Genomic DNA, 24,720 nt, shown 5'->3' with positions numbered 1-24,720 from the left:
GCGCGCGGTATACCTCGCAGAGAACCACCTTGCATAGCGAGGTTTCGCGTCGTCGACGACAGAATCAAGGATTGCCTTTTGGTGTTCTCGAGATCGACGTGAATTGATTCGAGAAAATTCGAGTCGACGCGCACCACTTCGTTCGACGATCAAACGTCCACCAATGCCTTTTTACATTATCAAGTTTTCAACTTCCGTTTGAAAATCGAACCGATCGAGCGGCACGTGTAATCGAACGATATCGAAAATGCGTACGTGTAGTAAATGTATAGCAAACGGAAACGAGAAAACGAGTAGTACTCGTACCAGCTGGTAAAACCGGACAATGCGAAAGGGCTCTCAAACTGGACGTAACATGGCACGATTATTGCGGTTAACATTGTTTCCACTCGTATCACAATATCCGATATCCTGCACGCGCGAACACTCGCTCCCCACGGTTGTTACCATGTTACTCTTGATTGGTAATCGTTCGCACGCGTTGCAAGCGATTTGCGGCAACGACGCCCTACTTCTGCACTTTTTCGCGGAAGAAAATTTATTCGCACCAGCGATGTCGCTTTTTGCTGCTCTTTTGCTGTCCTTCTATCGCGCGCCATCCTAAATGGCTGCATTATAAAGTCCGTTATAACCAGGCGGCAAGTTTGAAACGCAGCCATCCCCTTCCGTTGGCGCGCGCACGGGGGTAGTAAAGCTGGTTCGACCGGAACGAGCTAAATTACACCGATCTTTTATTGCGACACGTTTATACGTCGCTGGTGGCGGAGGTGTAGCATGAAAGCTGTATCGTTACCGGAAAACTCCTGGGGCGGTGCCTGGGCTATATTCCTCCGGCTCGTTCCCGGCTACAGATTCGCCTGGGATTGTAAACAAAAATACGATCCTGCCATCTGCAATACTGCACCTCCCACACCCCGCCGCTCTTTCTTAATGGTTTCTACTTAATTTCTTCGACGTTCGAAATGTTCACGAAATGTTCCATTACGCCACCATCTGATACCGCCGTTTCCTCGAGCGGCCATATCGAACGTTTCAACGGGTGGACGTTGAAGAATACGAGTTTCGCGTATGATTTCAGCACTTTTCGCGAAGCTACGAGAAAGGAAGACTCTCCAACGTAGACACGCACCTTACGAGGAACAGAGAGCAACAATGCGTACGCAGACGCGTAACAGCTGTGTAATATCCAATTCGCGGTACGTTATAGAAAATTATTCAACCCCCCTGCGAGAGCCACCCGAACGAGATCCTCGTTGCTACCGAACAGCAGCAATAAAAAATGCAACGAACTTTGGAAACAGGCCGATATTAAAAAGAAACCACAGGGGCAGATACTAACCACGTCCACGTAGCACTGTTTCATCAGGTGCGAGGGGCTGGCGGTGGACACGGGGTACGCGCTTTAGACGGAATTGCTGGGCGCGCCTCCGCCATTAACTTTGATGCGCTTATAAAACGCAGTAGGTTCGAGCCGGGTGCCGTGGTGCATGTACGTATACGGTGCGCGTATGCATGCTGCAACCCGGGAGTATAGAGTTTCCAAATTTAATAGCCCTGTGTGTCGAGCAGGATGCAGGAATGAGGAATGGGTACACACCAAGCATAGTGGGTGGCTCTCGACCATAAATACGCTAGCTGGTTGATTATATGGAGCCCCATGTCAAATCGACCTGGCTGTCCCGCGCCAGCTCCGACAACCCTCCGCAGCCGCCACCCCACCAGCTATTCGCTGCGCCCATCCCAGCCAGGACCCACCCGGCTCGCCTCGGAGCGCGCGACCACGTTTTATCCTCGTTTCTATCTCGTCCACGTCGCCCCTCGATCCTCGCTCCTCCACGAACCGACGCGTACCGTCCGTAGTCGTCTTTCCTACCACTTTCCTCGAACGTTTGTTTGCCGAGGATAGCGCGCACGACTCTCGAACCTGGTCCCAGGGAATATCTTTGGCCGGATCTGCCGGGGACAGCATCCACCTTGGGTTCACCTGATTAGATTCAATTTAAACTTCCTGCTGCTGGAATCTCGCCGGTCGATTACTCTGGCGCGACGCGACTGCGAAAATGAACGATCATTTTTTCAAGCTTACTTATTAAGGATGCCTCGTCTCGTGGCTGGGGTTGCCAATAGAAATCGTTGCAGACTTTTGGTAGAAATCGAGAGGAACCTTGGACGGTAATGGACAGAAGTAATCCCTTGAGAGTCCTGATTATAGCATCGCGAACGAGTCGAATTAACGCGATCAACCTGGAATGCGAGCTGGTGGTTGTTTCCTTGGACCCAGGCAGGACGATTTGCAGCAAGAACCGTGGGGTCAACCGTTTCCATTGTAGTTAGCTCCAGCAATGACGGGCGAGGCTGCACTGCGTAGCCTGCAGCATTCATAATCGAGTCTCGACGCGACCGGTTTTTGGATACGTTCGCGTTTGTACGTTCGAGCGCGTCGTTAATCGACTATGCGCAATTATTTACAATATCCTGCAGATTCAATATTAATCAAAGGGCTAACGACTGCCATTTCGTATTCCCGTTAATCCTAAATTTACCGACCCCCTCCGCAACACTACGTTATAATCCGCCAGCGAATTTCACAGTTCCGTCTGGTAAGGGGATTACCAACTGATCAGCCCTGTGTAACGAGTCGACAAATAAGAACAGCCACATAACGATATTATTCACTGAATTTCAATTAAGAATTTTCGTTCGTTTTTTTTTTCTTTCTTCCATGGTTGGCCACGTTGTTGCTGAAAGTTCCAATTGTTCGAGTTCGCCAAGATTGTAATTAAAAATTGCGACAATTTTTTAAACATACAGCGTCTTTTACTTGAAACTCAATGACTGTTCGTTGGATAGGTTGTTCTCGCGAATTTAAAAGCTGAAAGCGTAAATGATAAAAATCGAAAAATCTGCGAAACACGCGCAATGATATATTTATAAAACGGTGGACCTTAAAACATGGATTTCTCGTGAAACTTTTGGTAACCTGTTCTCTACGCATTTAACGCAACATGACGTACAGTAACCGTGCGCAAAATTCAGGGCAAACGAATGCGTTCCGTTCTCCCCTCATAATTTTATTAAATTAGCACTATCCACGTCACGATGATTTCCGACTTGCACACGCATCTACAATGAATAGCACAATAATTTATAGACCCGTTATTCCCTTCAACCATACTTTACATAATATCAAAACAACAGCTGAAATACTCGATACTCAAAAAACTTGGAATCTACTCGTCGAGGTACGACCATACCTGGAACCACCCTCTCCATCCACCAAAGTACTTCCAAAGAATTCAAACCTAGGTCTCGAGTATACTTGAAAGTATCTCCTCTATTTTCAGAAGCACTCACCAACGACTCTATCCAGGTAAGTACTCGAACCTGCTCGTAACGCGCAGAGGGTCTCGAGCGCTTCGATAGTTCGCGCGACACCATCGCGAGCTCACCCCTTTACACGGTGTCGCGTGAACGTCGACGCGAAGGGTTGAAAAATCGTGAACGCTTGTTCCGTCACGCGAACTTAATCCCAGCCTGTCATCGAAGGAATAAACGATCGAGGTTGCTGCGCGCGGGGGCGAAATGATTCGGACCGCAGGAAACGCAGCGGCGGGCAATCGCGAAACCGACGAGGCGCGCCGACCCGCGGCATAAAACTCTCCGCGGACATATCCGACACGGGCAAACAATAGACGCGCACGGGCGGGGCATAATTATCCGGAGCGTGTAGAGCAGAATGGAGGGTGCATCGGTTGGAAAACGGCCGGCCGGCGGTGATTACAACGGGCACACGAGCGATAGAGGCGAAAGTGACAGAGTGTAGGGCCGGCGGAACGATGTGTTCGCAGCCACTTGTGGCGCGGGGTACCGACACGTGAGTCGCGTGTTGCATTCTATAGAGAGAAACGGGGTGAAGTGCGCGATTACACGAATCGCGGCTATGTAGAGGCACGAAACCGTGCACCCGGCTCGCCAAGCAACAGTGTGCTCTCTCTCTTTCTCTTCCCGCCCTGTTTGTACAGCCCGACCAGTCGTCCTCGTTCACGCGCGCGCCCGCACAGCTGCTTTTTTTGTTCAACCCCCTCCTCAGACGTCGCGAGGAAATTCAGGCCGCTCGAAAAATCGAGCCGCGCGCGGTCTGTCGTTCCGATTCGAGGCGCCGCGCGATTGAGACGAGCGTCGAGATGTTTACCAACGCCGGTTCGCCGGCAATCTGTTAAGTTCGTTAGTATAATTAGCGCGTGTCTTCTCTGAAGCAACGGGTAGACGCGCGGGACTTAGTTGCAGCTGATTAAGATTCGACATGATCCCACGTAAGTTCCTCCTGCGACGACGAATTGGTGGGAAACGAGGGGGTTGCTCGAGCGCGAGGGAGGAGAAGCTCTCCGGGCACGCGACCAATTTGATACGTCACGATGATAGATTGAGTAATCCAATAGAAAAGAAATTTCGTTCTATTCCTCCTCGTCTCGTGGAGGAGTCGAACGCGTTACGTTTCGACTCACCTGTATAGCCGAACACTTCGTTGCCGGTGAAACGAACGCGCTGCAGATGTTTATCGATTTGTTCGCGGGACACCGTGTACATCCCGTTGCGAAAAGAACGACGCGATCAAATATAATATAAAATCACTCGAATAATTGATTCCGGTTTAATGCGTCGCATTAACGGAATTGTAAATTCCAGCTTTGCGATAGTAAGGGGAAGAGAGGGTGGGAGAGAAAGAGAGAGAGAGAGAGAGAGAGGGAGAGGGTGAGCGGGCCGTTCGACGACGACCAAAGGGTTAAATCGTAATTAGCGGATGGCAAAACCGAACGAATATAACGCGTAGAATTCTAACGACGAGCAATCCTATAAAAGCGCCCCCAACCCTCGCGGCCCCACTCTCGCGTTCCCGTGCAACTCGCGCGAATTTCCATCCCCGCCCGTTGTAAAAGAGTTCCCGTGGTTTTATTCAAATTAATGCAACGAGTAAAAAGGCAGCTTTTTAATATCGGATACTTCGGACGTGCTAGTTCTATCTCGAGCGATAATCGAGCGATTCTTGCGCGGCAAATGGCGAAAAAAGTGGAAGAAAGGCGAAACGTACCCCGTGCGATAGGGTCGCGCGAGTATCGCAGCGGGATGGCTCAAGAACGAATATTACGGATGATCGTTGGATGCTTATTACTTAACGAGTCGAAGGTGTCGAAGATGTTACAAACGAGTAGCTCGAATACATTTAAATCTAACCACCAGCGAAGATCATTTGCAATTAATTCGATGAGAAAGAATTCCCAATGCTGTACGAGTAACATCAAAGGAACGCTTAATTAAAGCGAACAATTAGAATGAATTGAAAAGCAAACTCTGTTTACGGAGAGTTGAAGTAGAAACGACATACGCGCGACCCTAACGATTCCCTAATCAAGCAATCTCACCCTTCGAACGCAGCCATCATCTACCCCGGAACACTCAACCCATTTCCCGCCATTTTGTGTACGAAAACCGAGGCACCCCGCCGCAATTCTCACCGAGCCGTGTGCAGCGGGCGAAGAGAACAACCGAGATAACCCCCAACCGAGGAGAGACGCGGAGGAAACGGCGCGAGGGATGGCTGTTCGAGAAGTTCGCGCGACGCGGATCGACTCGAATCGCTTTGGAACGGAGAAAGGGAAAAGAGAGGAGAGAGCGAGACGGTGAAACGGCATCCGGCGGTATTCCAGCGGCGTGCGAGCGAGAGGGCCAATCAAACCGTCATTTGTAATCAATTAAAAGCCAATAAACCCGGCGCTGATTGGACTGCAGGCACGAGTGCGCGCCACGAAAACCGGGACAATAATAGCAGGTCATTAACAGCGGCGCAGGGTTTATTTCTATGGGAACGTGCCGCTGGCAAACGCGTCTCTTCGTCATCGTTCGCCACCGCCGCCACCGTCGAGCTTCGAAGCGGCAGCCGCTGCGAAAAAGGCGGCTGCTGGTCCTCCTCCCTTGCCGCGTGTGTAATGACGGCTTTGTACGCCCGCTCGAGGGCCTCCTGACCTCGTCTCGATTCCGCCGCGCGAGCAAGACGCGAGAACAGCCGCGAATGACTCGATTCGAGGCTCGTTTGGAACGCGCCGCGCTGGTTAATCGAGGGTAGCCCCTCGTCGATTCCCTGATATCGGTGAAAAGGAAAGGGGGCGGAAGGCCGGTGAAAGGAGGCGGAAAAAGAAAAGATGGTGTGGCAAGGGTGTTCGGATTTCAATTACCGTAGGTCGGGAAACTGCCGCTGCTCCTCTCGTTAAGGCGACGAGCACCGGCGGAACCGCGCGCGTAACTAGAATTCCGCCAAGGCACTCGCGCCGCTAATTGTGGCCGTCTAATGCCATCGAGCCTCCTGTTTGACATCTCTCTTCAAAGACGAGACAAGTTCCGCGACTAGCTGAACACGTTATTATAATGTTCTCGTTGTACGTGTCGTCTGATACGTATCGAAGAGAAATCAACCCTCTGACAAAGTTCGAATCTTCAGAAGTGCCGTTGTTTCTTAACGATTTACTTTATTCAACTTGAGAAAGAATTTAGAGTAACAATTCCACAGATTTACTATAAGTTGTACATCGATTTATCGAAGTAAAAAATATTCGTAGTAGGACAACTGGTGTTCCAAGCGCGAAGGGTTAAGCACGATAAACCAACCCTTGCGAGGCAGCCATCCGTCGACTCTGAAAAGTCGAAGTGAACGAAATCCTTGGAAAACAGAACCCCTTAAGCGTGGCTGTATCGATTGCACCGGAGGCGTCATCGGCTATCGATTTCGAAATTTCAATAACGCACACCTCCGACCGATTCACCCCTTTTCCGGGGCTGTCTCCTTCCCGCCCGCGTCCCCGGTCCTCCGTGTTCCTCCATTTGGCCAATGCGCACCTACACGCACACGCACGCATACGAGAACGTGCAAAGAGTAGAGCAGGAGAGTTGCCTCTCCCGCGGGCGAGAATGAACAGCCGCCATTTCGCGGATCCGCTCGCTGGCGTGTTTGCTCGTTGCAACGGAAGGGGTTGGAGTTATATTTTACGTACAACTGAGATTTGATACTCTTCGATTACAATAGATTCTCGAAAGGGAGCTGTACATATAAAAATGTCGAGGAATTCATTTAATTTCATCCCACGCGACCCTCTGCTATTGTTTAGCCCTTCGTCTCACGTTGGGTCTCGCGAACAAGTACTCGAGTGCATCGAGTTGCTCGAAAATCATGAGCCACATTGAACCCAAGTGGCGGATAGGGTGCAAAGGGTGCGAAGAGTTAGAGCGTGGATTTAAACGCGAAATACCGAAACTGCGCCACCTTTCCGCTTCTTTTCGTTCGACCTCCCCTTCAGTCCGTCTCCCTCGTGCCACCGCGAGTCCTCAATCCTCCTGCGGATCCTTTCACCCCTCGCTCTCGTCGTTCGCCAATCTCGTTCTCGCTCGTCCGCGTCCTCCTCTCTGTTGCTCGTGCCGCCGGTTTTACTGCATCATCCATCCGATATACGCGCGCAAGTTTATGCCGGAGAGCCGGTAATTCCTGCAGTTTCGCAGCGAACCAGCGCGAGCAACACGCGAGGAGGGTACGCAGGGTGAGAAGGGTGACCAAGAAGAGAACGAGGGCCAAGTTGGGCGGCGAGGAGAGTAGGTGTGCGCGTCTGTGTACACCTATATATATATATATATCTGTCTTAGGAATTTCAGAAGCGTCACTAGCGAGAGAACGTAACTCCGTGGCCGTTTCGAAGGAAATTCAAGTTTCATGGGATCGAGGCGACCGACAGTGGCAACGCGCGTCTATGTAAACGGTCGTTCGTATGCGCGTGAAACGAGCAGACGGATGTGCCGCGACGGCTCGGCTGCATGCGGGAACCAACGATAGAAGAGAGTGGATGGGCTGCAGCGGTTATTAAAAATGAGTACCGTCTGGGCGGAGCTGCGCAAAAATTGCCCCTGTTCCTATTTGAATAATGTCTCTGCGAGCGCGCCACGTATGGCTACGGACAGAAGAAATAACCGAACGAGCGATAAGGGGTTGATACGGCCAGGGGCTGAGTGGCAGATCTTTGTCGAAGCAGAAGAAAAAAGTTTTTCAATTCTTTACTTCCTGTTCTCTTTTGGAAACCTTTTGAAACAGAGAGACGACTGTTCGATGATCAGTCTGTATTGAAAATTGGGAACTGATAGTCGCTACACGCGGCAGATACACCGGAAATGGTTGAAACTGGAGGGTACGGAATAGAGGAGAGGGTGAAGGTTAAAAAGAGGATATTATAATTTTAAAAAATCAGCCGATCGGATCGCAGGGAACAACAAGGCATTCCGTGCGCGCGTTCGAACGGAAAGCGGCGGTTTCAAGCGTCCCGCGGAAGTTTCAGCTCGAAATACGTTTTCAAGCAGCCGTTCCCTCTCTCGAGTGATTACACACGCGGCAGTCCCGATGCACATCGGAACGAACGAAAAGCGCGGAACGGAATAACGAAACGAAAAAGGAGATGGGAACGCGCGTAAAAAAAAGAGATAAAGACAGGAAACAAACAGTTGAAAAAGGAAGAAAAACAGGAACGAGGAGAGAGAAAAAGGACAAGGCGACGTTACGGTTGCATAAGCCGCTCGCTAATAAAACTTTCAATCGCAACTCGCCCGCTGAACGCGATAATTTCCATACAGAGCGCCGACGTTACCCTCCAGCGGCGAAGACCGGACGCTTGTTACACGTAGACGAAAGAAACGCGGCGGAAAGGAAATAGGGTGGCGAGAGAAAGAGAGAGAGGGAAAGAGCGTCGTGAAAAAGCTCCGTCGCAACAGCCAGTCGTAACGGAACTTTTAATTACATTTATCCACCGGAGATGACGCGACACCAGCCGCGTTTTTGTCACGAAGAACGCGTCTTTCTCTCTTCTTCTTGCAACCGTATACGCGGCGCTCTCGAGGGCGCTCGATTCTCAATTAGACGGAGGGGGTGGCACGTGCTATTTGCTTTCTCTCGGACGTGTGTCGAGAGAAGGGTGCGACCCTGGGCGAGCGTAGACGCGTCAACGAAATGGGACTTCGAAAGATGCGGACGAGGATCGTTCGTTAAGGATTTATTTAAGTTTTAGGAGACGAATGTTGGGCGTTTCTCAATTTAGTTACACACCTTGATGGAATTCCTCAAAGTTGGATAGCGTAAGAGTTTCAACGAACAATCGACAAATCTATCTATCATTCCCCTCGTTTAAGCCTGAACCAGCGCGCGAGTATTCTACAGAAACGGACGGAGCATCAATGAGCTGGACACTGGCGGAAAGTAAAGCCAGCCGCAAAGGGACACCAGCTCGCTCGCGGTCTCGTTATTACGTTTCGCGGTTGTCCGTGTCGGTTCGCTACGGATACTGTTGACGAAACATCGATGCACCTGCCGCTCGACGCGATGCAATGGTTACTGCGTGCAAATAATTGCTTTTGTACACTGGTCTGCTCTTTTGAACGCCAGAAAACTACTTCCGCCGTCCACCATTGGAAAGATCGAAATCTTCGTACTCGCCAAGGGTTTCAGGGGTGAACGAATAATCGACAGGCAATTTTTTATTGCTAAACGACGAGAGCTTTCGTTTCGATAGTGGGTCATTTAAATCGAACGAGAGGAAAAATCAAAGAAGAGGAACGCCATTTAATATTATCGTCAGGAGTTTCTCCACGACTCTAAAAACTCATCGCTGTCTTTTATAGTAACCACCGGTTCCTTCGACGACCCTGCACAAGCTGAGCAATGACCAGGGATACGTCGATTTGGTTTTACCAGCATTACGGATGCGGCAGAGAGGGTTGAAGCAAGAAAGGGGGAGAGAAAACGAGACGGCGACGGAATAATGGCTGCTCGGATGCAAAATAGCCAGGCTTCCATGTGTACTTGTAATTTAAGGTTTACGACAGTCATAACCGAGACTACGTCTGCTTTTGGCAATGCGTCGCGACTCAAAGTGCACGCTCACCCTACGGTGAGCCACCCTAACGTCGTCCAGCGCCCTGTCGTTTCGGTTATCATCCTGGCCGCGCGATTCTATTTGCGCGCCGCTGATTTTATCGATCAATTTCAGAATTTTCTCCAGAAACGAATTCTCTTGGTCGCGAAATTATTTCGCCAATTCCAACTTCCTGTCCGGTCTGGTTATTTCGGTGCGAATTAACCCTGGAGCGGTACCATTACGTTTCGCTGGTAGCCAAAAATAAAATTCTCACATTTCAGCTATTATTTTGCATTCAAGAGTTACAAGAACTACAGTTGAAGAATTATCAGGCGATTATCAGCAAGTGTAATTAAAATTATTACCGTCGAGTGGAAAAATATTTTTGCAGTTTCGCTGAAAGAGACCGCGACGTAACGAAATGCAAGAGACACAACGCGAACTAATCCAGTTATCAACTACGAAAAAGTGTCGAAGAGCGTGCAGAGCGCGGAAGGGACGGAAGAAAGAAGGGGTGAAGACTAAAACTTGTCGCGCACGTCCCCGTGCAACGTTCATCCAATAATTCTGACGGCCGTGGCAGGGCGTCGAGTGAAAAATAAATTGCAGGTTAATGCGCGGAGCGTGGCGGCCGCGGGAAATTAGTAAAATAAACAGGGTGGAAAGGCGGCGAGTCGCTGAAATTTTGATCGAGCGACGCCACCGTCTGTCGAAAGCCCGCGCAAGAGGATTTCGCTAATCCTAAGGTGCGTCATAAACCGATTTGCGTCTCCGGCGTCGAGCGAAATCGGAAAACGAAGTTTCCTGCGCCTTCGTGCGGCCACCGGGAACTCCGCTCGGCCATCGTGTCCGACAGGCCACGGGAAACCTATGGGAACACGATTAACGTTCGAACGCCCGCTGTGTCTCGAGCCACCGACGAAGGAAAGGAGGCTGCTACCCGTGCGATGGTGCACGTGCCAAGTTCTTAGCAACGAGATTTCTCTGCTCGAAGGGTTTCAGACTTTCCATTCCTCCGGAAAATTGAATCCTCAACGTTTCAAAAAAGCAAGGGAGCCAAAAAATCGTTCTCACTATCCTTCATCCCCTGTATCCAGCCTAAGGGATGTTCGCACGCTTCAAAGTCGCGCAGCTATCGAATATCAAAGGATCGACGGTCACGAGTGTCGATCTAGCGAATTACTCTCATCGCGATCGCTCTGCGAATGCTTCGTTCGAGTTGCAGTGAAATAATTCCGAAGAAGGGTCGCGTCAGCGAGCCCCGATCGCTCGTCAGTCGCGATTTCACGGGGGTAACGGCTGGTTTTCCCGACTCTTTCGACGGACGGGCCTTCCAGAAGCGGCTCGATACTCCCGCGCGCTTTCCCGCCGAGCACGCCAATATTCGGGTACACCGAATTAAATTCGCGTTGCACGTACATACACCGGCTCGGTTGGATGGCCATTAGCCACCAGCGAATTATCCGGCAGCGACGAGCGGATTTTCTCGCTGCGGCGCCGCGTCATGCGTGCCACGCGAAATATTCGACCGGAAATCTTGCTGAAATTTACATGAATCCCGCTTAAAGCTGATCGCACGACTATCATAATCGGACGGGTTTCGAATTTTCGCGATTTCGCCTGGCGCCTCTCTTTCTATCGTTTACCGCCATCCGAGGGGCGTACGTTTCGTATACCGTGAACCACCATTTTCTTCGTAACTAGACCTCACAATTTTACCCTCCACGATTGCACTTTAACTGTTTAGCGAAATGATAAGATGTTAGAAAAGTATTATATGTCAGAACGATGAAAAGGATATGGAGTATCTTAAAATTTGTAGATTTTGCGACACTCAAGGTTCGATACGTTAGTTTCGTCGATTCGACGAAGGATCAGTCGATACGATTGTCTGCAATCGCGACGAATATATTTAAAGTGAATACGCGAGACGAAGTTACCATTTAATATTTTTGGTACGAACCGGCGCCACGCACGGGACACGCTGTGTAACGCGTAGGCCTTTTCGCTTATTTCGTACACGCTATGTATGCAAATGCGGAAACACGCGGCGTAATGCGTAACACTACCATAGAAAACAACACGGGCCGTGCGTGGAGGTTTTACCGTACCATCTGGGCTGCGAACGTGTTAACTTGAGTTGCTGCGCGAAATTCAATTGTGTCGCCCGTGCAAGAGTCATACGCCGCCTGGCCAGCAAAATATTTCGACCACCCCGCTAACGAACTTAAGGGTAGCTATTATCATTTTCACTCCGTCTACGAAACATAAAAAGAGCTTGCCTCTTCGACTTTCTCGAGCCAGCCACCTTTCTCCCCCAATATTTCGACGCTTCGCGGAAGTCAATTTCATACACAACAATATCTAGAAAACCGACGCGCGATACACGCTGCGCGCGTCGCGACATTCAAGCAATCGGACAGCTAACTCCACCCGCGACAAATCTAATCGCAGCGAAAAGCCGGCGAACGAAAATAATGAAATCCACGATTGAGGCAACGGGAGATCTCGCTTCCTCTATCGTTCCCGTCAAGGGCCATCAGAGCGATTTTCTGGACACGCTCTCGAGCCGAAACACCGTCGAGCTCGCGCGCGGACGATACTTTAACCACCCCCGCGTGTGCCCATCCCCGAAACGAATGAAATTACCGGGCGCATCGTTGCATCGAAATGTATCGAAAATTACGCGTACGGGCGACATCGGAAATATAACGGCGGGCCGTATGAAAATCGCAGCCAGGTACGGCCCAACCCCGGTTCTTAACGAGTAAAATACGCGATCGATCATCGGCGCGCCGATAATCAGATTATACTGACATCGGTGTGTAATAATACGAACGTACGGGAGTAATGAGCGCTAAACGAGGGGGTTGGGCGAAAGGGAGAAAGGTACCAAGTGAACAGGTGGGAAACGAATTCTCGATCAACTTTGAGCGTTCCATTAAACGGTATCCACCGACGTTATTAACCATCAATATTTGCGAAATAGTTGACGCGAAATTCGAGATTCGCCCGCCACCCGCGCCGCCGCCCCGTGTTGTGTGTACCCCGGGCCAGATTGATTCCCCTCCTACTTCCTCCTATCGTTGGTAATTTTGACGTTATCCAATCGAACGTGTTCCGACGCATGGGCTCGAGGAAAATAATATTCGTTGCCATGGGTGGAAAATGGACCAAAGCATTGTGCGTGTGCGCGTATCATGTTCGATTCGTCAGCCGGCTAACGCCGGGCGGAGTGTCAACTATGATATTTCCCTGTTCCCCGTCGAGGGTGCGTGTCGCGCTTAGAGGTCAAAGGAAGAGGACGCTCGCTTTTCGAATTACTTTGCGAATCGCGACGAACGCGTCTATACTTTGAGAATTCTGTCGAATGCACGCCTGCGCGCTCGTGAAAATTAGGATATCGACGGGTCCTCTTGTTTTATCTGTTCGAATAATTGTTTCGCGTTTCGCGTGCCACCCAGGGAGTACGACGAATGGTGTCTTCGGTGCGCGGCCCACGTAGGCGTGGACGTTAAACCGTCGGGAACGGCGATTTTTAGAACAAATTTCCTGATTTTCATTTAAATTAATTTGGCACCGTTCATTTGCCGCTGATGCACACGCGGACACGAATTTAATTAACTTTATATTTCGCGGGCCATTTTATCCGTACACCAAGTACAGGAGCCCCGTTCTCGTTATTTCGACTCATAATCAGGACGGAATTTGATTTAAAAACGTCTGAAACACTTAACGGGTGGGATGTTGTCTAGAGAGAGAGAGGGAGAGAAAAAAAACAGAGTGGACGAGCGAAGACAGACGAAATTGTTTGACGAACCGTTCGTATTTTCGTACGAGCCGGGAATTTTGCGCCACCGCGACGCGTTCAACGCGCTTTCACGCGGAGACACGTCGAACGGGTTCCTGGCATCCTTTCACTGCGGTCGAAGGAAGAAACGGCAGCCAGGATGTCAGGAACCTCGCCTCGCATCCGCGTACCCGGCGAATACCGACAATAACTGGATTGAGCGGCGATCGTTGGCGTGCGTGAGCGAATGATTCATTTCGTGCACGATGAAGGAAAGCGTGGTCGAGGAGAAGCCTTGACACAATTTTTCTCGCCATCGAAATGCGATACCTCGACGTTTCACAATATATTATATAAGAATTTTCTGTACCCGATGATCGTTACGTTTCACAAACTAAAATCGCATACAGAAATTCTTATGGCAAACAGAAGATCGCGCATCTCCGTTCGTTATAAGGTACTCCGAAGAGACTCCACTCGAGACACCACTACGATCAACGACAGAATCAAGGACGCAATTGGTTGAAAAGCCATTTTCGAACAGAGGAGCGACGACTCAAATTCAGAGCGACCTCGACGAACGCTCGAGACGCGGGAACAAACCGTTTCGAGGATTTTTATCCGCGAAATCGGTGCAAGGGAACGCGCGATGGCACGATGACATTGCATCCCCGATGAATCGGGACAATGAGGCTAATTTATTCGCACGCACACGCGGCCGTTCTCGCTGAAACCGGCGCGGTGCACGTGCGACTGCAGCTAAATGGCACCGCGTTCCATTCGCGTATAAGAGGCTCCCATGTAAAGCGCATTCGAACGAGGAAGACGTAATTTCGTGCGGCTGCACCCGTCGAACCAGAGACAATCCGAAGAGGCTCCAGTTCGCCTACCAAAACTCTATGCTTTCTCTCGTGTAACGACGCGCATCTTTCACCAGCTGTACGCGAGACGTACTTAATTCGTTCGTGATTAGATTAGCGATTAAAAAGAGTACTCGAGGCGATCGTCCGAAGGACTCGAAGGCGAGCGTGTGCCAACGGGAGAAGGTTGGAGAGAATTCGCAATTCTTCGGCTGTTGTCGAAGCGAACACCGCGATGAATAGGGAACAACGACCCGTTCCGGCTTCCTGGTGCGGCTGGTGGAAATGTCCCGATAAGATTTCTCGGTTAACGGTACACGTTAGTGGTATCCCCATCGCTCGCGGGATTTCTCGCGAAGAAAGGAACCTGAAACGGGCTTCGCGCGCCGCGGAAATTGGCAAAGTCGCTGCGCTTTCGACATTTCCACGGGGTTCACTTCGCGAGATCGCGTTCTGCTTGTTGCGAACACACGCGTTTCGTTTCTCTCGCCCCGGGTGACAGGCGGAATTAGAACGGGATTTTACTTAGAGGCTCGATTTTATGCGAATCATTTCTGGATTATGATAATACGGGTGATTTCAGTTTTATCGGACGGACATTTACTTCCGCTTAGAAATATATTTTAGTAGTTTTCACGCGTTCCCCTCTAAATGGCGTCGATATCCTCATCGCAGACATTAGTTTTTGAAACCGGGACGCCTCTGATAATATTATAGATAATAATAGTAATTCAACTAAGAAAGTCTGGCAAAAAACGATGCCGACAGGCAAGACTGAAGTACCTTAACTGGCAGAAATTGCGGTACTCAAATGTGCTTACCTGGCAAGTTCATCGATCAGATTTCTGTTGCAAATACTTCCGGTTAAATTTTACAGTCTAATATCTTATTTTCCTCGTACACAGAGGATGTTCTGTGCGGTTTTTTCGATTTGGAACGAATCCTTAGTTGCTAGAGCGAAACCTTTGGTATTCGTGAAGTTTGATCGTGCGTTTGGTCTCGACAAAGAAACAATTTCAAAGACAACTTGTTTAACAAAAAATTATCGTTCGTATAGAGAAAATAAAAAGATCTTCGACTAGAAATAAATTTAATGCATAAAGAAATATTGTAACAGTAATTATAAGACCGTAATTCCAGCACTATACAATTTGTATACCGCGATTGGTATACCGAATTGCGGCCAGAAGAGTCGTTCACCTGTTGGAAACCCGAACATCCTCCGGTTAATGCGAGATTGGGCTACTTTCACCGTTCTTTGGATTCCAATTATATCGTTTTCAAGGCAAACGGAGCAAACGAACCGAGGAAGCCGAATTCCAAGGCTTTCTACGAGCCTGGAATAAACACGAACCGATCGAAATTCTATCGACAGACAAACAGGCAACGATGATATAACACGCTGCTAACAAGCAGAAACAAAAAAAAGAAAATACGTTCGTTTTAACGTTACGATGAAAAATAGCCGCTACACATAAACGTAGGACGTAACGTTACGTGGAGTTATGTTTGCACAAGAAAAAGCTAATGAAATATAAATGAAACACAAATAAGACGCAATGTGCAACTTTCGAACGTGACGCTACGGAAAGTTCGAATTAGAATTGTTGTACACTTCAACGGTAGATCGCTTTTCAGGATACCGTCTCGTCGTCGAATCGAACAATGGATACCCCGCTTTCGAATGGTAAAAACACTCCCATAGCTGGTCTCGATGGGGATCATAAATGCAACAATGAAATTGCTTCGAGAGCTACGAAACTTGTTATGTCTGGGACCGTGCGCGTACGTTCTTATTAAATTCGTTATGTAATAACGAATAGACCGTAAAAAGAAGACGCTTTCGCTGTGCACCGATACTCGAACGGACGACGGGTCCATTTTTTACCAAGAAATCTTCGATTATCAAAACGACGAAGTAGTGACTCGAAAGAAATCGAAATTTGACTGTCAGAAATCCGTAAACTATCCCCCCGTTCGCGAAAGAAAAGCGAGCGTTCGGTAAATTTGGATCAGAATCACCGGTTGAGCAATAATTTACTTTACACCGATTCTTTCGGGGCATATGAAAATTCATTATGCTATTAGTCGGTAATCGGCTTTCGGAATGCTCGGTTTTGATCCGATTATGTAGCGATTATACGATTTTTCCTGCGTTTTTTTTTTTTGTTCGTCTTCCAACCCCTCGCTCGCTCTCTGTCTGTCGCTCCAATTTTTTTCTTTTTAACTTTTTTCTATTCTCCCGACCTCCATAGCGAGGAGGAGATAAAAATTTATTCGGACGAGAGGAAAAACCAGCGTGGAACCGACCATTTTCTTCGCGTTATCAATATTATAACAGTGTTTTCCCGTGTTACCCCCTCGATTGGACGAATATTCCAAGCCGCGGGAAAACGGCCCGTTATAGTACTCGTTCTACCGCGCATTTCATAAAAGGGGCGCTACTCCATGGGAGGAGAAGTTAATGAAAAACGCGAAGCGAGCCTCTGCTTCCGCATCGTTTTTCGAGGGCACGTACAATATCGTTCCAATAAACGTACGATCCACGTAAAGTAAAACGGTATCGTAAACCTCCAATTAAAACTAAAAGAATCATCGATGTAATCGAATAATCCCGTTAAGTGACTCCTGTTGTTTCTAAATCTATTACAACGAACTTATACAACCACGCAAGGAATCCGTCTACCATTCTCGATACGATAAGAGAGATTATACTATAACACGTGCGATGCATTGAACGAGAAAGAAATTCAATTATACAACCGTGGATTGCCCGTGGAACGGAGAATTTCTTGTTAATAACAGCCACTCGATCTACCAGGACATCCTCGCGAGCCTCTTCTCTGCCTGCTCTTTCCCAGGCCGCGGAAAAATCCGCGGGTTAATGAATGTACAAGTGGCGTTTCCACGGCAAGCGTTCTCCTCTAATCGTTCTAGTTCGTTTCATTAGCGCGTGCAACGGCGATGCATCACTCGCCGGCGGAACGGAAAGCCCCGGGGCCAGCACGCGCTCGCTATTTCTTACGTCGAGCAAGGAGGCTTTGTTGGATCCCCAGACTTCTCGCGTATAATCCAGACCCCCGCTCGGATCGCGTAAAAAAAACGTAATCCTCCGCGCCACCCCGTCAGAATCTGACGAGGAAGCAGGCTGCGAAGGGGTGGCATCGAAATCGCGAGCCAAGCGACCTCCAACTTTTCAATTCTCCCTCGAATTTTACTGGAAATGATCTCAGTTCTTAATCGACACGTTCGATTCACACTTTCGAGGTTGACTTCGAATCAGCGTCACTCGAAGTAACGAGACTTTTTATTTCTGTCGAAGGATATCGATGTTCAGCTCGTACCGTCGGGGATGAGAGGAAGGTTAAAAAGGCTGGTTAGGAACAATGGTGAACCGGCTGAGTAATTATGGTGTAATTGTCACGAAGCGTTACAATGGCGTCTGGGTTCTCATATTTAGCCTGAAACGTGGCGATATAATCTTGAACACGAGCGAAATGAAGTATGGAATAACTGTCCTAACAATGGTGGATCCGTAACCGATCCGACGATCGAGATGTCGGAAGAGGGCGAGAGAGACGGTAGTGAACTTCCTGCGAGGGAGATGTGCGTCTCCTTGTATCGAGAACAGGATCTGAAAGGGTGGACAATCAACAGTCGTTCGTAAACGCGACGGGGTCCTCGAAATTCCACGACGGAGATCCTTCGCACCCTCCGCGAGGGGTGGATCGCGCGCGAACTTGTTTCATGAGAAAAGTTTCGAATTCCACGCGGCACAGCCTTCGGTAATTTGTCTCCACTCGCTGAATACTTAATAATGTATTCTCGTGCCTGCAATTCGAGAGACTTTGATTTCGGGATGTATAGAAACTTCCTCTGGGAAAGAGTTTCGTGACGGAGACCACCCCTGGCTCGTTCTCCGCGGAGATGGATCGAGTCTGCGATTCTAATAACACCCGTTAAGAAGAACGTAACAGACGAGGACGTGGCGTGTCGTTTACGAGGCCGATTAACGCGAGAACAGCGAAACGAAATTGTTAATCTCGCTCGAAGCTCGCGCGTTCGCGTCTCTCCGATCTGTCGCGCGTCGTACGACTTCGAATTTCATCCTGGGTCAAGATGGCGGCGCGAACGCGAAATCGCGACGCGCGTTGGCGATTTCGCATCGACTGGCAACGCGAAACGGAAATTAGTCGGTAAATGGCTCCGTGGGAACGCGAGGAAAAAAAAAAAAAAAAAACTCTTCGCGGCTCTGCATCGAGCAACAGTTTCCGCGCGGGTACAATTACCGGCCGTGGCCGCTGATGTGTTCGTTATCGTAGCTATTTTTTTCACCAGAGATACCCCGAATGAAACACGAGCGTGAAAATTTCCATTCGTAATGAAAGCACAAAAAACCTATGAGCCGGGCTGGCGGAAGAGCGACGAGGGGTGGCGCGAGGGGCGGCCCCGCTCGACAACTATTTATGTAGCGCTATACAGATTATTTATTCGCCGTCAATGTTGTGAATTATACAAATGTTACGACCGTGCTATTCCAGCGGAAATCTACGATACTGTTATGCCTTCTGCACCTGTGTGTTTTGCACGTGACCGTACACGCCCCGTGAAAACGCCCAATTGACGATTCGCGCCCGAAAACTCGTCGAACGAATTATCGAGTAATTAACTTTAATCGTTACGAAGCCAGCGGAGATACCAGCCTGGTCGACGCGGTTATTGCCGCTGACTTTTCTACTTTTTATAGGTAAACGGTGGGTGTATCGTATACGTTTTAACGATATACGCGTTTAGATGCCAGTGGCTTGTCAAGGGGATGGCTGGTTATTCGTATCGTCGCGTGTACGTCAACGTTTCTCTGGACGATGACACGAGGAGAGTGATTTGCATCGCGAAATGTGAGAATTCGCGAATTTGGAATTTGGAAAATTGCGGATCCACCGTATTAGCGAACCAGAACTTGGAAGTGCACGTCGAGTCTGGACTTTTCGAAGCACCCCAACGCGTACTCATCGGTCCGCGGATAATTGCCAGATCGTCCAGATAAGTTGGCTTGATAATTTATGCGTTCTCGGTTAGTGCGTTCGCCGTGCGTGCGTGAAATTCAGTCGGCGAACTAATACGAGCAAGAAGAAATAAAGTTCGCGAGGGAATACACGGTGGTAATCGCGATCGGTCGAATTTGAGAGCGAGGGGGATGCGAAACGCAAATAGATTCTCGCATCGGTTAATCCCGCTTGAAACAAGACTCAGCGAGCGTGCATCTCGACGAAAGTGCGTGGAAACGTACGCCCGGATGCCTCGATAAAAGGAAACGAAGCGTGCCGTTAAATTACATAACCCGTAATTACCACTGTACGCGATCGTTTACAACGCAAACCGCGACTAATTACGACCGCGAGTGTTTCTCGTTTTGCAGTTGGCCACGATTACGTTAGGTACAATTTCCCCGTTGCACCTTTCAATTATCGCGCCCCGAACCGTCGCATAAACGATCGCTATCATTGCACCGCGAAACGATGATCGATGATTCCAGACGAACTTTTAGCTCGAGTGAAAAGCCAATTTTCAGATATCGCGTGTCTGAATAACTGTAAAATATTTTACCACGGGACTTGGTATATAACGCATTAGGACGTAGAAATTAATGTACTTACTGGTGAAAGTGTATAGTGTTCTACTTTCGAACCGATGTAATTTCACTAATACAAAAGTGCGCTCTTCTCTCTACGAATCAAATAGAATAGTTATTCTCTTCAGAATTACCTAAGATATTTCGAAGACAAAAAAACGGCTGAACGAAGAAACGCAGCATCGAATCTCTGATCCGAAGAATGTAGCGGAAAATTGGAGAGGTAAGAGTGTGAAGATTGGAAAAAATGTTGCGCCGCGACTGTTAACACGCGAAGGCTGCCTCCGAGTCAAAATTAAGATAGGCAACTACAAAACCAGCCCAACTTAATTTTCCTCGGAACAAACTAAACGAAGTTACCAGAGCGAAGGAGATAGGGGAGGGAGGTAAAAAAGGATCTGAAAAGATACACGTTCGCTTGGTGCGCGTTGTAGGGAAGCTTCGTTTCCCTTTGAACCGCGCTAATGCACAGATAGGTAAATAGAGGAGCGAGCGGAGAGAGGCAAGTGGCGAGAAGAAAATGAAGGAAAAGGAGGGAACAAGCATTTTGCCTGGGAAATAATAAAAAATAAAAGTACACAGGGTAAGGGAAGGGTACAACCGGCTTAATTAAAAGCGTGTAATTAATCGTAATTATGCTAGTAGTTCTGCATTCGCGGGAAGCGTGACGTTTCGCCAGAGACGTGGTTCAATGGGCGGACACGAATCAACGCCGAGGAGCGGAATAAAGATGACGGTCTGAAAACGGCCCGCGAGACACTCAAGTGCCCGTTTGTGTTCGCTGCACGCTAACTCAATATCGCGTGTTAAATTAACGAAGTCAAAGAACACGGAAGAAAACGCGATTCGTATAAATCGTCCACGCCAACCGGATTATATTACTACGTTGGAAATCTTTTTTTTTTTTTTCTCAGCAACGCGTTCTGCCTCGAATGTTCGAATTAATCCGAACACGAAAGAAGGATCGAACACTGGAGGACAGCTGATGGAAAGTGGCAGAGTCACTTTCGAATCGAGTGAACAACGAGAAGAAGAAGAAAAAGGGGAACGGGCATAATAAATCGTGGCTTCCTTTTAATCGGTTGCCAACAGTTTACGCAGGTTCAGTCAACCGTATTGCGTTGCTATGTCAGCAATTCTTAGCTATGAGTAATTTTTTTACTATACCTACAACCGCTGCTACGTTTGCGGATGACATTACGTACACAGACCCTCGTCGTACGATGGAAACGGTACATACCTGAAACAAAAAGTTCACGTTTTCTTAGAAAGAAATAACTTGTTGAATAGAAAACTTTAATGTTTCCTGCTTTGATTACACTTATTTTTAGAAACAGCTAAAGAAGAGATTACACAATTTATAAACTACACCCTGTGACCGGAATCATATTTTTACGACTCGAGATACAATTTCCGGGAAATTAATGTCTGCAAATAAAGCATAAAGTGTAGAACCGACGAAATAGCCAAACTAAAGTACACGTTACACTTGAAAAGCGAGACAAGCTGTAATTCAGGTTTTCCAGTTTGCAAATGGAACAATTTGCATGGGCATTAGCTGTCTGGTGATCGAGAGAACGATCGAAAACACGGCTCGAATTGATATTTTTAATACACGCATCGTCGGCTAAAATTTCTCCACTTCTTCGATACGTGGATACAAATTCTTTGGTGACACACTTATGCAACGCGCGAAGGTTATTGCTGGTAGAAAAATTACGTCACGAGAAAGAAACACGAAAGGAGGTGCATTGGCAGGGTTTCAACGAAATAGCGGACACTTGCAAGCTTTCGCGTGAATTCTGCGAAGTTATTGTTGGTACTTTCAAATATTTAAAGGCTTCGACTTCTAGGGAACGATACTTTCAAATGAAGTTGAACAACTCGGAACGGTTCTAACGTTTGCGTGGCAAACGTTCTCACGTAACTGCATCGCACCTAAGTTTCAACCTGCTACGCTAGACGTACAAAACATCCGCCTCTCTACAAGCTGGTATTCTTTGCCTCATAAATAATTAACGACTGGACAAAAAATGTCCCGGCGAGTACGCGGACGTTCGAGCAGTCCTGGCAGAAATTTTACGGAGAGGACGGTTCGAAAAAGCGGATAAAAAGAAAGCAATTCCCGATCGAAGTCCAATCCTCGCATAGCCATGATTCACGAGGCACGCAGAACCGCACGGTTCGAAGCCGTTCACGGTTCTGCGGGAGGATGTAAGCGCGCCTTTGTCCGCATCCTTTCTTTCTTTTCCCACCACACGGCACAGCGAGCCGACTGCAAAGACGCCGTTGGCGAAGGCGACAGTCGACGAGCGTACGCTCGGTTCCGCTCCAAGTGAGCACCCAGGAGGAATACTAGCGGTCGTGTGCCATCGAGAGCGGCCAGTTTCCGCGTGGACTTCGCCGTAACGAGTACACCCTGATCATCGTTCGCGTCGCGTTGTCCATTGGTGCCCACGGTGCGTCTCGCGGGAAAATGCGCTCACCTGGTGGTGTGCCTGTGCGCTTCGTCTACGTCCTCCTCTGTGCTCTGGGTGAGTAAGCAACGAAAATTCGTGATCAACGCGCGTGCTCGCCGGTTTCGAGGCCGTGATGGTCAATGGTTTTAGTGGGATGAACTTTCGTGCGCCTCCTGGATCGGTGACGGAGTCTCAGAGAGGACGTGTTGAGGAGTGTGATCGCATGGAGGAAAATCGTGTGGAGGTTTGTCACACGATCGTGACGCTGACGAGTATGTGGTGGATGTTCAGAAAAAATCCTCGTTAGCTCGAAGAATCGTACAGTGTTTTAGTACGAGGAACGAGGCTGAGGGTGTCGAAATGTATCTTTAAATCGCTTGGATGTATTCGATTTGAAAAATCATCGCGAAATCTTCGTAGGATTCCTTCTCTGTTGCGAAAGCAAGCTGGAATATAATTATTTATCGATGTTCCGTGAAATTTCATGACAGAAATCACGTTTTCAGTTTTCTCTTTCGCTCCGTACGAAGCGTCAGATACAAGAATTGATACTTCGTGGCTTGCACGCGAGCGTCACTCATTAACCGGATAAAAAGCTGACAGCTGAAACGGTCGAACGGTGTTCGACGGGAGCAGGAAGCCGGTTGGGGTGAAAAGAAAATCGCGGTGCAAGTGTAAACTGATCGCGGTGACGCGTTTCGAATGCAGAGCGTACAGTGGAAGCGGCGTTAAACGACTCCCAGGACGGTGTAAACACGTATTCCCTGGCACGTGCTGCTCCCACGGGAATCGATGCCGACTGGATAGGCGCGGGTGTCGTTTCCACGCAAAAAGACTACTCCGTGGTGACAAACGGAAAATCTCCGTGAAAAAAATTGATCATAAATCGATAGGAAATACTTTTTACTTTTTTTTCTTTATTCGAAAATGAAAAGAGTCTTTGCATCGCTGATAAGGTTGAAGAATATTTACACAATTCTCAGTGTTTGAATCTACAATTCTATTTTACGATACTTCTAATCGTGGCGCATCAGAAATGTACAGAATCAAGGGCAGTCAAGTTTGCTTGACCGAAAGCGTCTAATAATTTCGCGCACAGCAGCGAAACCAATTTTCCACCGGTACAATAAAGATCAGAATTCGTCCAATCTGTAATCCTCGGTGCAAATGGTGCACCAAACCATCGGTCCCTTATTACTCGAAACACATTAACCTAAATCCACGGAACGCAGCCCCTCATCAACTCGCGCGACTCCTCCGCCAATGTGGCGTGTTCAATTTCCTCTGGCTCTCGAAACAGAAGCTCTCGAGCACGAGGAGGACGCGCCGCGCATTTTCGACTTGCATCCCTGGCCGCGTTCCCGAAAGGGGCGCGGGCAATTCGTAAAAACGTGGAAAAAGAAAGGCGAGGTGCGAGCGTTTCCGGTCAGCGTCTGGCGGCCGCGAACGACGTCGACCGCGAATGCCGTCGCCGGCGAACACCAAGGGAAATCAAGCGTCCTCCGGTTTTATTTGCATAAAATGATGGGACTGGCCAACGTCACGTTCGAAACGTCGGCCTTTCGGCCCGTGGTACGCGCGGACGCTGATTTTCCCCCGAGTTTCATTACGCGCCTGTGCTCCGTGGCTGGTCACCGCGTCTCCGCGGGAACAATTCGCGTCTACGATCATTAAGTCGGCAAGTAGATGCAAATTAAAGAACGTCGACACCCGGGACACTTTTTGCAGCCCCTACCATCCCTCAGGCTGAGGAGATTTTTCCGAACTAACGCCGTGATCCGCTTCCGCCGCGCCAGCGACGTTTCGCCTGTTGCGTGTAAGGGTGGCGCGCGTTTCCACACCCCCGATGCGACTCGTTTCGAGGCTCTGGTTGCTTAGAGAGAGTGTTCGCGAAGCTGGGATGGATTTAGTATTCGTTTCTAATATCGTTTTGGCGCTCGTTCCACGACGTTATCGCGAGACTGTTGCGAGTACTTTTGGCAACGACTCGAACGGTACAACGCGCAGCCTAGTTGGCGAAGGAATTAAAGGTACAGAGATA

General features: G+C 48.8%; 2 protein-coding genes across 2 annotated transcripts in view; one reads left to right on the top strand and one right to left on the bottom strand.

Annotated features, from left to right (window-relative positions):
* The window catches only part of Qin (tudor domain-containing protein qin), a 199,947-nt gene that overhangs the window by 131,977 nt on the left and 43,250 nt on the right, over positions 1-24,720 (bottom strand). The gene's annotated exons all lie outside the window — the stretch shown is intronic.
* The window catches only part of LOC143433160 (uncharacterized), a 44,134-nt gene continuing 41,997 nt past the window's right edge, over positions 22,584-24,720 (top strand). Inside the window, exon 1 of the mRNA XM_076910317.1 lies at positions 22,584-22,754. Within this exon, the coding sequence (XP_076766432.1) occupies positions 22,697-22,754 (58 nt within the window). The 5' untranslated portion in view covers positions 22,584-22,696. The remainder of the gene's footprint in view (positions 22,755-24,720) is intronic.

Source organism: Xylocopa sonorina, chromosome 1 (assembly GCF_050948175.1).
Source record: "Xylocopa sonorina isolate GNS202 chromosome 1, iyXylSono1_principal, whole genome shotgun sequence".
NCBI lineage: Eukaryota > Metazoa > Arthropoda > Insecta > Hymenoptera > Apidae > Xylocopa > Xylocopa sonorina.
Note: the sequence above shows the minus strand (reverse complement) of the source record. Positions and strands in the feature narration are given on the sequence as shown.